The 13710-nt window shown below is 37.7% G+C and overlaps 1 protein-coding gene across 3 annotated transcripts in view; it reads left to right on the top strand.

Annotated features, from left to right (window-relative positions):
• Positions 1-13710, top strand: part of FTO (FTO alpha-ketoglutarate dependent dioxygenase) — a 242386-nt gene that overhangs the window by 67031 nt on the left and 161645 nt on the right. For all 3 annotated transcript variants that reach the window (XM_068692994.1, XM_068692993.1, XM_068692991.1), the window contains exon 7: positions 5347-5466. In XM_068692994.1, the coding sequence (XP_068549095.1) occupies positions 5347-5466 (120 nt within the window). The remainder of the gene's footprint in view (positions 1-5346; positions 5467-13710) is intronic.

Below are 13710 nucleotides of genomic sequence, written 5' to 3'. Positions count from 1 at the left end.
ATCAGGTGAGAGACTAGCCCCTGGTGTTTGCAGTCACCTGAATAATTTTGCTATGTGACATACAGGGATGTTTCCTGTTACGCATATGGGATATACTGTAACAGAAATCATTGTTTAACTTGTACATATTGTGCACTTAGTCTTAGTAGACACATTGAATCTATATTTCATTTGAAAAGAGAATACCCAGTCACCTCTTTTTTTTCTTCACAAGGTCACCTCTTCACTTAAAAGATAAATTCCGTATGTTCAAGTGCTATTTAAATTTCCCTTTTTTAGTGCACAAGTAGACAAAGTTACCATTTGTTTACCACTGTGGTAAATACACATTTCTTTTTCAAACATCACTGAAGTAAAAACACACAGATCTGTGAGGCTGATGCAGGTTATTGTTGTTGTTATTGTTTTGCCTGTGAAAGCTTCCCGCTTTCTTTTACTCACTGTATGATAAACCTTCATATTTTCAGGCACATAATACGGGTTCTAGATTTCAAATTTTCTCAGGCATATGAAGAACAAGAACATGTTTCCTTTCCTTAAAGAATTAAACTGTTCAAGTACTGATGAAAATAAGTCTTCCATTCAGTAACTGTGGTCAGGATTCCATCTCTTTTTTTTTTTTTCTCCTTTGTTATTATTTTAAATAAGATGAACTGTCACCCAATTTTGCCTGTGTATTTCTGTTTTGGTATACAGCTTATATACCTCTGGACCAGAGATTATGGTCTTGAAATTGAGCATTTCTATCAGAAGAGGAGGCAGTATGGTTGTATTCCACTTCCAAAAGTCATAATTGAAGCTCTTTGCATGTTTTAGCTCAGATAACTAAATGCATCCTCAGTAGCTGCTTCATCTTCCTGAAATGCTATGGGTGTTCTTCCCCTTTTGCTGACACCTCCATAGTAGCATCAGAGATCATTAACTGGAGCAGAACCATCACAGTGCCATCAGCTGATCCACAACTAGGCTAAAATTAAGTACTTGAGTGCAGATTCACAGTCTGTGCTGAAATTAACTGCTCTGCCAAAAGAGGTCTGGATGAGTTATCTGTGTCTCCTTGAGGGAAAAATCCTAAGAGCAAGTCTGAAAGAATGAGGTATGATTCTGTGCCTTCACTTTTGTATTCCTGGGCAGGAAAATTGACTTGCTGTGTTGATTAAGTGGTTTAGAACTGAAGATCTGTAGCATTGGTAGAGACTTTCTCTACTTTTGTCGTGGGCAGAGAAATCCATAAAAGAATTTGGTGAGCATCTGGGGGCTCTCTTTTCCGATTGCTAGCTTTCCCAGAGTTCATTTGTCGGAGACCTCTCTTGGATGGCATGACAGAGGCCTTCCCGTGGAAGAAACAAGATTTTAGTGAGGAGGTTTTCAGCATCACTTTGACTTAACCTTGTTGTTGTGGCCTCCCTCATTAAAACAGCCTTCGGAGTAATATCTGAATTCAGGTACATAATTCAGCACGTACCTGAATTATGAGATACATGCTGTTTGTTAGATGTGCAAGTCATTTCACCCCAGTACGTACTTTGTAGTTACAAGCTTGAACGCTGTTTCAGTGGCAGGGTATCCTAGGAGCACTGTGGCAGGGTGAACAGAAGTAATGTCCTGGACATCTGTGAAGTACAGCGTCCTAACAACAATGCTCACATGGTGTTAGATTAAATGAAATTATCCCTTTAAGCAGTCAGATTGCTGTTTGGCCAGGACCATTCCTCCTGAAATAAATGACCTTGTATAGCTCATTGAATGCGAACCTCTGCCCCTGCTGAATCACACTTCACTTTCTAAAATTTATACAGCTCCTGGCTAGGCCTCAAGCAGACCTGCAGGGACCTGGGAAAGCCCACTGGCAAACAAACACTTTTAAAATAATAGAACACTGCTGACTAAATGATGTAAACGCTCGCATGCATAAAAATAAATCTGCAGAGAAGATGGCCTATTCTTTGGGTGTCCGAGAACAGTTGTTCACCTTGCTCACAGGAGTGCAAGGTCTGACAGGATTTCCCCTATGTGAGGAAGCTCCGAGGCCTCCTTATTCGCCACCACCAAATGAACAGTCACAAGTTCTCTGTGAAGTAAAGCTTCAGAGCAACTTCCTTAGGGTCAGGGATTTGTGTTTAAAATGTAGCAGGCTTCAAAGTAAAGTTTGAAAAAGTAGGATTTTGTTCTTATTAGTGTTTTGGCTCAGCACTAATCAACAAATCCTGATGACCACAATTAAAATTTGAGACTGAATTGGTTGCTCTGTTGCTCGTACAGTCACTCTTGCCTACAGCAAATCTATTTCTATGGTAGCAGCAGTTAAATTTATCATGATTTAGCATTTCTCTGTCTACAGGGATGTAGAAAAGCTGAGGCTAGCTAAGTTGAAGGTGGTAGATGTGGAAGGTACGTGGTGGTGGGTGCTGAGGTCAGGGCTGAGGAAGGGTGGTGGTATCTGCGGCCCAAGGAAGGCCGACGTGTGAAGGCACATCACAGTGAGCTGACAGCATGGTTGGTGGCTGGCTAGGACAGAAGAGCAAAAATATAGATCACCTACATCTGTGGCATTTAATAACCAATACTTTTAAATAATTGACCGAGGAGCACTGCATCACAAAATGTCAAATGCTGCTGTTGGCCTTTTACTACCCGGTATTGACTATAACCTAAAATTGGCTTTTAATCATTGCTAAAGGACAACTTGAAAAAAAATAATCTGTTGAGGTTAGACATATAAGGCCTGATTCTGAACTTTCTTGCACAGATGTAAGTCACAAATGAAAAATGACTCAGGAGACAGAAGTTTTCCTAAAATGTGCAGTGTGTGTATTTTATTTACGTGTTAATATGTTTAGGCTTTGTCCTGTTCAGTCATGTAAACTACTTGCTGATCTGAACTAAAGTTAGCTCTAATATACGGGAGTCACCAACTAAAACTCTTTGACAAAATCCGTGTCAGGAACAGTTGACCTGAGACTCCTGTCATGGAAGATGAATGTCATGTATCTTGAGTCCCAGTAAGGCTAGAATTGAGTTTTTCTCTCTTCCGTGTGTACTGTTGTGTTTTTTTTCCTGGTATAGCTCTAATTCGTGTAAGGAGGTGGAAGGAGGCAAACCAATAGGGGATGCCTTCTTCCTGCAGGAGAAGATTAGTGACTAGAGTTCAATGAAAGAATTTAAAAATTAATGTTAATTTAGTGTTCATGTTAATTTTGAAATATCAAACAGCATAATTGGAATATCTGGAGATTTGTGCTTACTGGTGTCTAAAGCAAGGATAGTGACAGAGAAATTGTCACCCATGCATCAAGATGACTTGTTTTCAGAATCAACCCTTACCTGGCCAGAGGTACCAGTTCAGAGCAGTCCTTTGTCAAGGCGCTTGATGGCTGAATTTGTGGATGAAATGCTATTTTTTCCCTTCTTCTATTAACTCAGTTTAGAGCTAAATTTAGGTATTGTCAGATGAATATGGACCTGATTTTGAGAGCCCTGCCTAAATTTTTACCTATATTGTTATCGCTATCATTGAACAGCCACACGTTGCCATTTGGTACCCCGATCTCTGATGAGATCAGTTACAGTCCTTCAGCAAATTAACTGTCCTACTGCTAACCCTTACCTCTTGTGTATGCTGAAAGGGATCAAGATATGTTTAGAATTTGGTCAGGATGCCAGACTTGACTTAGACTGAAATTATGTAGATTAATGTAACAAATCAGTATGATTAGTTAGAAATCAGATTGACTGAAATAGATTGTTATCATGATGAATGATATTGTAACTTTCATTTTAATTTTTTTTTAAATAATTTTTTATTAGTTAATGACCTCATGTGATCTATTTCCTGAAACGTATTTGTAAGATATTACGTGTTATCATCCTTTCATTGGAAGAGACCAGAAAATAGAAAGAAGAAAAAAGCAGTGAGTACTCCAAACTCTAGTTGAACTGTTGATGTGTGCTCAGCCATCCTAAAATGGTGCATAATAATTTTTAGGGAAGCAGAACTTGATACTTCATATCTTGTTTATACAGCAGAAGAAGAAAACTGCTAGGGAGGATGTATGTCACTGAACTTGTGTGCTAAGAAGCCACTATGCTTGCAGTAATTTTTTGAAAATATCTTTAAGATTTATGTCTGCCAATTAATTTTGTTGTTATATTTTACTAAGAGTTGATCTAATGTTCTTTTTATACATTTCACATTTAAGTATCTTTTACTGCAGTCGTTAATGTGTATTGACCAAACATTTAATGTTAGCTGAAACGCTTTCAGATTTCCATAGCCTTGCAGGAAAGAAAGAGTTAGATGACAGCTTTGGGCAGTTTTCTTTATTCTTTCACCTTGGCAGGTTCTCTTTGTTTCCAACATCAGTGTCAAGTAGGGATAAACAAAATCTTTGAGGTAGCAAATAATGATTAAAGTAGCTTTGAACTTGATGTGAAACGTAACTACCGCAACAAAAATAAATACATAATTCTAAAGACCAGAACCATGGATTGCCATTAAAGAAAAAGGCTCAGCAGGAATTAGGATAAATGAAATTATTTTGCTTAATGAATATTTGATGAGTTATATATATTTATCGTATATTAAAAGCTAATATTTCTCATGTGTTTAAACCTAAAGGGCCACCCATATATGATTTGGAAAAAAAACAACACCCCAAACTAGCAAAGTATTACAATATTTTCTGCTTCATATTCTAAATAAAAGTATAACAGTGTTCCTGATTAAATTTTTATTGCTTCATTGGGATAATGTTTTCTTTGTTAAGCACAGTTGCCACACAAGCCTAGTGCTAGAAAAACAATTGGGACATGTTACTACTAACACCCTGAAAAGCCAAAACTTGCTTTTTAGCCTTACTTTTCCCGCATACATATCATTGGCAAATTTTTGCTTTAAGTGCAGTTCCAGTAGAGGGAGCACGAGCCTGGCCACAGCTGAGCACTGAGACTCAGTTAATCCTAAAGTTTTTGGTAGTTTGTTTGGTAACTAGATTATTTGGTTAACTATGAGAAACTGTGTGTCATTATAAAACTATGCGCTTGTTCCATAGCAATTGGGAAGGCTGTATTCTAGCACAGTTTATTTACTGAAAGTTTCTTCCATCCTTCATATAACTAAATAAAAATAACAATGGGGTGTAAAGGTACGTTTAGAAATAAATACTCCAGTAACTTTCTCCTTTGCTGGGGCTGTTTAGGTATATCTGGATTCATGTACTACCCCATTCCTGCCCAGAAAAAAAAAAAAAGAAAAATAAATAAATAAATAAATAAATAATAATAATAATAATAAAAACAGATAATAAAAACAGATTATTCATGCAACCATGTGTTTTTCTCTTGCAGGTTGAATTTGAGTGGCTCAGGCAGTTTTGGTTTCAAGGCAAGCGGTATTTGAAGTGCACTGATTGGTGGCTTAAGCCAATGGCTAAATTGGAAGAATATTGGAGAAAAATGGAGACTATGGTAAGTACTGGTTTTATAGTCTGAAGCTTTTAGAGCTTAATTCTGAGAGCACTAACAGTTAGGTTTTTAACTGTTCTGTAGCAACAGAATTTTTGCTTTATTCAGAACATCTGAAAAGTAGAATCAGTATAATCCTGCGATCTCTTTGCTACTGGGGGAGAGAAATAAAAGAAATATGAGCAAAATTAGAACCAAAAACCAAGAGGAGATTTCAGTTGTTTCCTGACTTCACTTGTTTTTAAAGTTTGACAATGCCAGAAGGTGACAGGCAGATATTGCATCACACATTAGTACCTGAAACTGTGCAATGCCACCTGGTCATGAAACAGCAAGATAGACAGTGCACCCTTTGCCATCACAACAGTTGTGAATGTATCTGGGTGAAGGTGAAAGTAAAACCCGATGAGCTGAAGGTACAGCTGGCTGTTGGTAGTGCACATGCACAATTACGCGATGGCTACAACTAGCTAGAGGTGATTAGTTTCTTGAATCCTTATAGTTGTGGTAATTGCTCTATATTTGAAAGTACATCTGTGCCTTCCTTGATAGTGAGAGTGAGTCAGTGACCACTGTTAACCCACTTGCTGTTGCTGTCTAAGTAGAGACTCAGCCTGGGGGACTTTGCTAAGTGTATGACACACTTGCCAGCATGCCTGCTTCTAGGTCTGCATGCAGGAGAACTACATCAGAAACGTGTCGTGCTGGTATCCTTCCATCTCCATCAGAAGCTGCTTCTGTGCCATTGCTGCTCACAGTGTAAGCTTCAACTCATCCGTACATGTCTTGGAAAAGTTTGTAATGTGGCTGAGCACACTGAATATAATTTGTATTAGAGGTGTTTTTGAAATCCCAGAGGTATGATGACACAATAATCTGTTACGGAGTTTTGAGGGAAATCTTATTGCTCTCTAACCTGTTCACAAGAATTTGGAAGCTTTTCTGGCAACAGCTGGATTCAGACCTGGAAAATGAGTGAGGAAAAGTGGAATTTTTATATGTGAAATCAGTTGCTGCAAGGAATCGGTGAATGTTAGACTTTCTTCCAAAAAAAGGGAAAAAGATTTATGATTTGTTTATTTTTGTTTTTGCCTCATTTTTGTGTTCTCATGTGCTGAAACTCAACTAATCTTGAATGACCTTTATCATTTAAAAAAAATGATTTGGTTTGTTTTTCTTTCAAATGACAACTTACCCTCTTGTAACAGAGGCTTAGATGAAGTAGAGACAAGAATGTTTGATTGTTATTTTATATCCATTGTGTGTTGAGAACATGGAAAAACAGCAAACTCAGGAATTCTCAAGGGTTAGGTTTTCTGCAATTGGTGTGACATTGCCATGTGTCTCTAATTAGAAACATGGTGGCGTCAGTGTATCTCCTTTCAACAGGCCTCACGATGATATTTATCAGCAAACTGACGGTCGGGCCAAGACAGAAGCTGCTTCTAATTTAAATTTTAAAAATTGCTTTAAAGTTTTATGACTTATAATGCATTAATCACAATTAATTTCAGCTATTGAAGGAGACAGAAGAGAATGTTAATTGGGAATGTCTGTATTGTTGAGTCTCTTAGGTAAATGAGCTGCTTACTGTATTTTGGACTTGGAGGTGGGGTGGGATTTTTGGGTTTTAACCTACGTTTTGTCCTTAGTTTCACAAAGGGACAGTAGGGGGCAATGTTGAGCTGCAGTTTTAATGCAAGAGCGAGCAATGACTTAATAAAAATACATAGAAATGTAGCATTAACATCAAGAATTATCCCTGTTGCTTCAAGTTAGCTGTAATCTCTAAGATTCCATAACACAGGAAATCAATTGTGGGTTAACAAATTCAACAGCAATTTAACATAAAAAGTGCAGTGTTTTGGTGCATGCTTAGCTTCCACAGCATTAAGTTAAATCAAAAAGGTATTTCTGAAGGTACCCAGTAGTCTACAGTCAGTGTTTTTCCTCCAAATTTATAACTTTAACTGCATGATTCTTTAAAAAGTAAAAATAATAAAATAAAAACTTCACCTATATAATGTGGAAAAATGGTTAAATTATAAATGCCTTAGCGGTTGTTGATCTTGTCTCAGTAGAGTATTATTGCTTAAAAGGAACTATTTTGTAAAGGAAAATAATGTATTTTTTCCTACACTTGTGTGTGAGCTGAACAACTCTTGACTTAAATTTTATGTGTGTGTTTAGAGTGATACAAGAGTCAGTCTGGGGTTCGATGTGTGCCTTTTTTTTTTTTCCTTTGTTTAGCAATAGGGTTTTAAAGAAGAAAAAAAAAAGCGTTTTCCAAAATTTCTGCTTCTGTTAATTGTAATTGTTCCAATATTGCAGCAAAGTATGATACCTCAGGAAGTTAAGCCCAGGGTCTTCAAACCTTTGGGCTCTATTTAATATTTTTGTACTTTGTGGCAAGCACACAGTTTTATAATAATGTTTAGTCCTGGCATTTCTTTCCCTGCGGATAGTTTTACTTAGAGCTTGCTCTTGTGATGTAAATGTTAAACCTTTCATTTGAATGACATTCTGATAAAACATCACATTTCCCACAATATTACCTCATGAATTTATGAACCACTAAATCTAAAGCAGTTTAACCAATCTTCTTCTCTTTTCCCCCCCTCCCTTGGAAATACGAAGGCTATTCAAATCCTTGAGTTTTTTTTAAAAGTCATCCAAGATTAACACGTTATCATGTGCAACATCAGGATAAATGCTTGCTGAATTCAAAGGGAGAGTTACCATTTGAAAAAAAAGACTGTACAAGCTTTGCTTTCTGGGTAAAGAGAAGTCTGAAAAGCTGAAATCTCATGTGATATGAGGAAGTCTTGCTGAAGCTGTTCTGAGATTCAGTGGAGAGACAATTTGTCTCTCAGGGTCTGATATCATGCAAACCTTGCAATCTGACATTTATTTTAGCTATGAAAATGTTTTAACGCCGTGCCAAATCAGTAAGAGCTGTAGAAGTCCTACGGTCTTTTTTTGTTTATTTTGTTTTAGGTTGATTCACATTTGAAAAAGTAAAATGTAAATCTCTGGAATGAAAAGTAAACATATATGATTGTACTCAAATGCCAAATCTTTAAAGATTTTTTTTTTACATATCCAGTGTTCCTTTTTTTTTTTTTTTAAAAAAAAAAGATGCTCCTGGTAGTGCTATATGGTATGAATTGTATTTCCTGCTTTGACAGTCCATTTAGCAATGTAGCAATGTATTTATATGGCAGTTGGCCTTAATAACCTTTATTGACTTTGGTGGGTAAGAGCCAAGACTGGGATTATTAAAATGTATCAGTTTCATTGCAGTATAAAATCACAACATATATAATTATGTTAGGTAGGCTAGGCTCCATTTAATCCTACCTATTTATGCAGGAATTTGGCAAGATGATGAAAATTGTAGTTCTAAAACGTAAAGAAAAATGAGTGATTTAGTGTATTTAGCAGCATAACCGTTTGCCTAGTCTAAAGGATTTATTTAAAGGAACGAAACATAGATCTTAAAAACCTGATTTTTAATGGTATAAGTGAAACACAAAAGTGATTGTTAAACCTTTTGTTTCACTTTTTGGAATCCTAAATTATAGCTAATGATACTGATATGCAGCATACCTTTTAATTTCCAAATGCAATCTATAAACATCAGCGTGTGCTTTCTGTGTAGTTACAGTGAGCAAAGTGGCATTCAACAAACTGATGTCTCTGCACAACTGTTTCATCTTGATTTGTACATAAAAAAAAAAAAAAAAACCATTAACTCATCATATTATTTTTATAGTTATTCTCTATGGTACATTTTTATCAGTTTATACAACTGAATTGAAATCAGAGAGCGAAGATATTTCCACGTAAAATTATTTTTCTTTCCTTTTTGAGGTCTGTTTCATTATTTGGTTCTGTTGCTGCGTATGAAGTATGCCATAGTTTCTGCTGTAAGCCACTATTGTCAGGGGCTTAGAGCCTGACAGTTAGAATTGAGTCTGGGCTGAAACTTGAGCTACGAAATCTCAGCCCAGGGCCATAATATATTTCTTTTTTCTTTTTTCTTTCTTTTTTCTTTTTTTTTTTTTCTTTTTTTTTTTTCCAAATTAAAACAAGCGTTTAAATATGTGTTTAAATCAGGGTATTTTGGTTCCAGAATAACCACCATAAGCTGTAAGACAAAATATGCTTTTAAAAGGAATCTTGCTGGCTTTTTGTAGACTTTGGCACTTCAAACAGCTCGCTAATTCTCTGCGGGTGGAGGGCATGAAAAGGTTTGGGGTTCACAAACAGGCTGGGTGGCTGGTAGCATTTTCAGAAAATGCAACTTATATTTGTATTAGTGTCATTTTGGCAGCCAAAATTCAAGAAATTCTGAGGTATAATTTTAATTTCTTTTTTTAGCTTCCTCCCTGTGCTTTGGGATATTGCAGTGTCACACTCGTTCTTGGAGGGCCGTGTGGTGCTGGGTGATCGTATTTGCCTAATGAGCTGTGAAATGTCGGCACAACATGGCAGCTCAAAGACCTAAATTTTAGCCATATCTCTGGTCTTTTGGGGCTCTTCTTATCTGTTTAGGCCAGACCCTTTAAATAAATGTGTTTTTGGCAGGTTATATTTTATGTACAAGAGGAGTCAGATATTCCTGGAAATGTATCTTTTATCTCAACAACGAGAGGAAAACCCTGATCCTGGGGAGTTTGTTCTTTTTTAAAAATATTTTTTGACACTGATTTCATTGACCCCAATATTTTTAGCCATCAGAAATGGGCGAAAGGATACTGTGTGGCATACAGCAGAATCACTGACAATCTTTTTTTTTTTTTTTTTTAAAGTTGTATTGCACATCTTTCAGAAAAAAAAAATATTTACAATTCTGAGGGAATTCAGACTTAAGCTTCCAAAACAAAGTGTGTGCTGAAAGCACAAAGGACTGTGTTTATGATTCTCTTTGAAGTGTTTTTGCAACAGGATAAGGAAAATTTTAGAAACTGTCTGATAGTGTTCAGGGTAAATACTTAAACCCCTTTAGAGAATTTCACACACAGATACTGTGCAGCAGAAAAAAGGATACTTATGTTTCCTAAAGCTGCTACAGCCTACAGCTTTGTACTTAAAGACAGAGGTGTTGAATAGAATTCTACTGAGGATACATCCAGTGACAATATCTACAGGAACATCAGAGCAAACCAGTGGATAGCACTTTCTATTTTTAACCCTTCTGTGAGCTGCTTGAGATCTAAGCTGAGTTGATATGAAGCACTATAACATTTCTATTATAAACTGGAATTGCTAAGAGGGCAGCCTTCCAGCTCGCACGGCGTCCTGTGAAAATGACTCTGAAAACATCTCAGGTTGTAACGCCGAGTGGCATGAGCCAGGGAAAGTTTCAGGCAGGCTACCTCGATGTATGTGCCACGGGGAGGCGAGGTGGGTTTCTGACAGCACGGGCAGGAGGGCCATGGGTGGCTGGCCCAGCTGTGGGGCTGCTGGAGGGTGCTGCTGTGCTGCCTGCTTGGTGCCGGAGGTGCGCACGCTGCCCCGCTGTGTCCCCGTCTAGGTGTGTTCACACCTGGGTTGGGAGGTTGTTTGTCCGTGTTCTCGTGCACACTGCTGTTCTTTGGTGAGCCTATTGTGAATGCCTAAATTCCATTGTCTTGGGCTAAACCCTTCCTGTAGTAAAGCTTCTTTCTGTCTTTGCTGTGGTTGTGTACAATCAGACCTATGTGGTTGTGCATCGTGTTGTACATGCAAATACGTGTAGGTATGATGAGCTCTGTGTTAGCATTTAAAAACGTAAGTGCATGCAACGCAATCAGCAGAAATCAAAGCCATGCATATAGGTTATGTCCCAGTTTTGTGTTTGAGCTGTATAAAAGGATCTGTCTGAGCTGAGCCCAGTGACAAGCAGGGTTCTGCATCACGTAGGAGTGGTCTCTGACTGGATAGCTCGCCAGAGCTGGTCCAAGGAGCATGTGTCTGTACATGCTTGCGCACATAAACACATGCACAGGTGTGTGGTTCCTAATCGGTGATGATCTAACTCCTTCATGTAACTCCTGGATCATCTAAATTTTCATTTAGAACAAAGTGGCTTATAGGGGATAGCACCAGGGGCAATAGCTTGCAGTTCTCAGCAGCAGGAACAGCAGAGGAAGAGTTCTGAGCATAAGACTACATTTGGAAGTGCTGCAAGTCACCCAGCTTGTGTTGCAGAGAGAAAAGCCCAGATCATGGATCCTGCTGCATCCCTGTGAATACGTGTCAGTGCTGGGAGGATTTGTTTAGAACCTGATGCTGCCCTTTATTGGTAGTGGGAACTGGGATGATTTAAGCGAAAGTGAAGTCAGTATGATGCAGCCAAGTTGATTATATTTAAAAATTGTGCTGTTTTCACCATTTTTCCGCAGAACCTTGGATAAACATGTACTGGAATAACAAAGGATCTTTTTGTCAACAGTTTGCTTATTTATTTATAAGGCTTATTGTGTGCAGTGGAAACCAATTAGCAGTAGTATTGTGTTTTGCTATTGTTTTACTTGTCCAGCTATTCATTGCAATGCCTTTTATGGTTTTTGAAAGTCATTTCCTAGTACAAAACCTCAATAAAAGACAGTGTTTGCACATGGAGAATAACAGTTTTTGGAAATTCAAAATACTCTGTATTTTTGAAATGCCTGTGTATCTGTAAGTCATATAAAATTAATTATCAACTATATTGAAAATGATTTCTAGTTCTCACTGAGGCCATCATAGAAGTGATCAGATGCAGATTTGTACGTTTGTGTCTGTAAGTTCTATATGTTTTTGAACATATCACATAGGTAGGAAGGAAGGTTTGGGTTGGTGTTGAAACTAAATTGCATTGGTTTGGCAGGAATAATTTTAATGCAATCCTTATAGACTAGGGAAAATTATTTCTAATGAAAGTGAAAGCGAATGGCAGTATGACCAAAATGTCACCATCTATGTTACTGAGAGTTTTTGAGTACAGTGAGCATTTCAAAACATGGCCTTATTGCTGTCATATTTAGTGACTGTGTCCATTTTATAAAATGGAATACAGCTGTTTTACTTTTCACATGGCTGTTCTGTGCAAAGGAGGTAGTATTTTCCAAGAAGTTGCCATTGCTGTGCTGATACCTTTTCTTTCTTATCTGGTCATCAGTGCCTCTAATTCCTAATGAGATCATGAGTAAAACTGGTTTTGCAATGTAGTTTTAAAGTTACATCATTTTTATCAAAATTACAGCTCTTATTTTATGTATAAAGAAATAAACTTGGCTTCGATATAGGCCATGGAAAGCATTACGGTCTGTTGGATTAGGTGCTAATTCTTTCACTGACCTGTTTAACTTGTGCAAGTAACTTAAGTATGGTTTTCAAAATCAGCATGGAGATCAAAACGTTGAGGTCTTACTTTGGTTTTAGGTGGCAGGAATTCTGTGATGTTAAGTTCCTCCTCAACTAAAGGAGGTTGTGATTTTTTCATTATAACTGAAAGAGTTGCTGTGTCCCAGGGAGAGAATGTTTTGCAGTTGGAGGAACCCCACAAATTTCTGCCTTCCCCCTGCCATGACTGGAAGCTGTCTAACTAGGTCAGCATCTAAAGTATTTTGTTTTTATTTTCAGGTGGACAAGTTCTGTCCACAGAAGTATGAGTTTACTTCGCTGGAGTTTACTTTGTTCTGGCTTACCCTGATTGCCTCCAATTGTGGCTCTCAGCAGTTTTGGGGTAAACCCTTTTTTGCACTTTTCATTTCTTACTACACATGCAATCATAGAATGGCTTGGGAGGAACCTTAGAGACCAACTGGTTCCAACCCCCTGCCGTGGGCAGGGATGCCACCCACTTTGCCCAGGATCTTGTCCAACCTGGTCTTGGACACTTCCAGGGACAGCACATCATTCTGCTCAATAATCCTGAAGCTGTACACATAAAAAATGTTTACTATTCAGCAGCTGGAAAATAATTACTGGCTTTTGTCAAATGTCCCTAGTCACCATCAGGTTTTGGAAGATCTCCTTGGTCTGCTAGCGAATCTGACCTCTATATAATTCTCACAGCTCTGCTCAAGATGAACCTGTCTGAATGTTTACCATGCTGGATTTTGGAAAGTGCACTAATCACGTCTGGAGCAGTTCATATTGTCTAGCTGCCTAGGGATTGATGTGTAATAAACTGTTTATTTGATATATATGTGTCTATATATGTAGTGTATGTACTCTACTAATTATGTTTTAGCTCAGTCTCCAAGCTTTTTTGCT

The sequence above is a fragment of the Anas acuta genome, chromosome 10 (genome assembly GCF_963932015.1).
Source record: "Anas acuta chromosome 10, bAnaAcu1.1, whole genome shotgun sequence".
NCBI classification, from domain to species: Eukaryota; Metazoa; Chordata; class Aves; order Anseriformes; family Anatidae; genus Anas; species Anas acuta.
The sequence above is the reverse complement of the archived record's forward strand: the minus strand, read 5'-3'. Positions and strand labels throughout refer to the sequence as shown.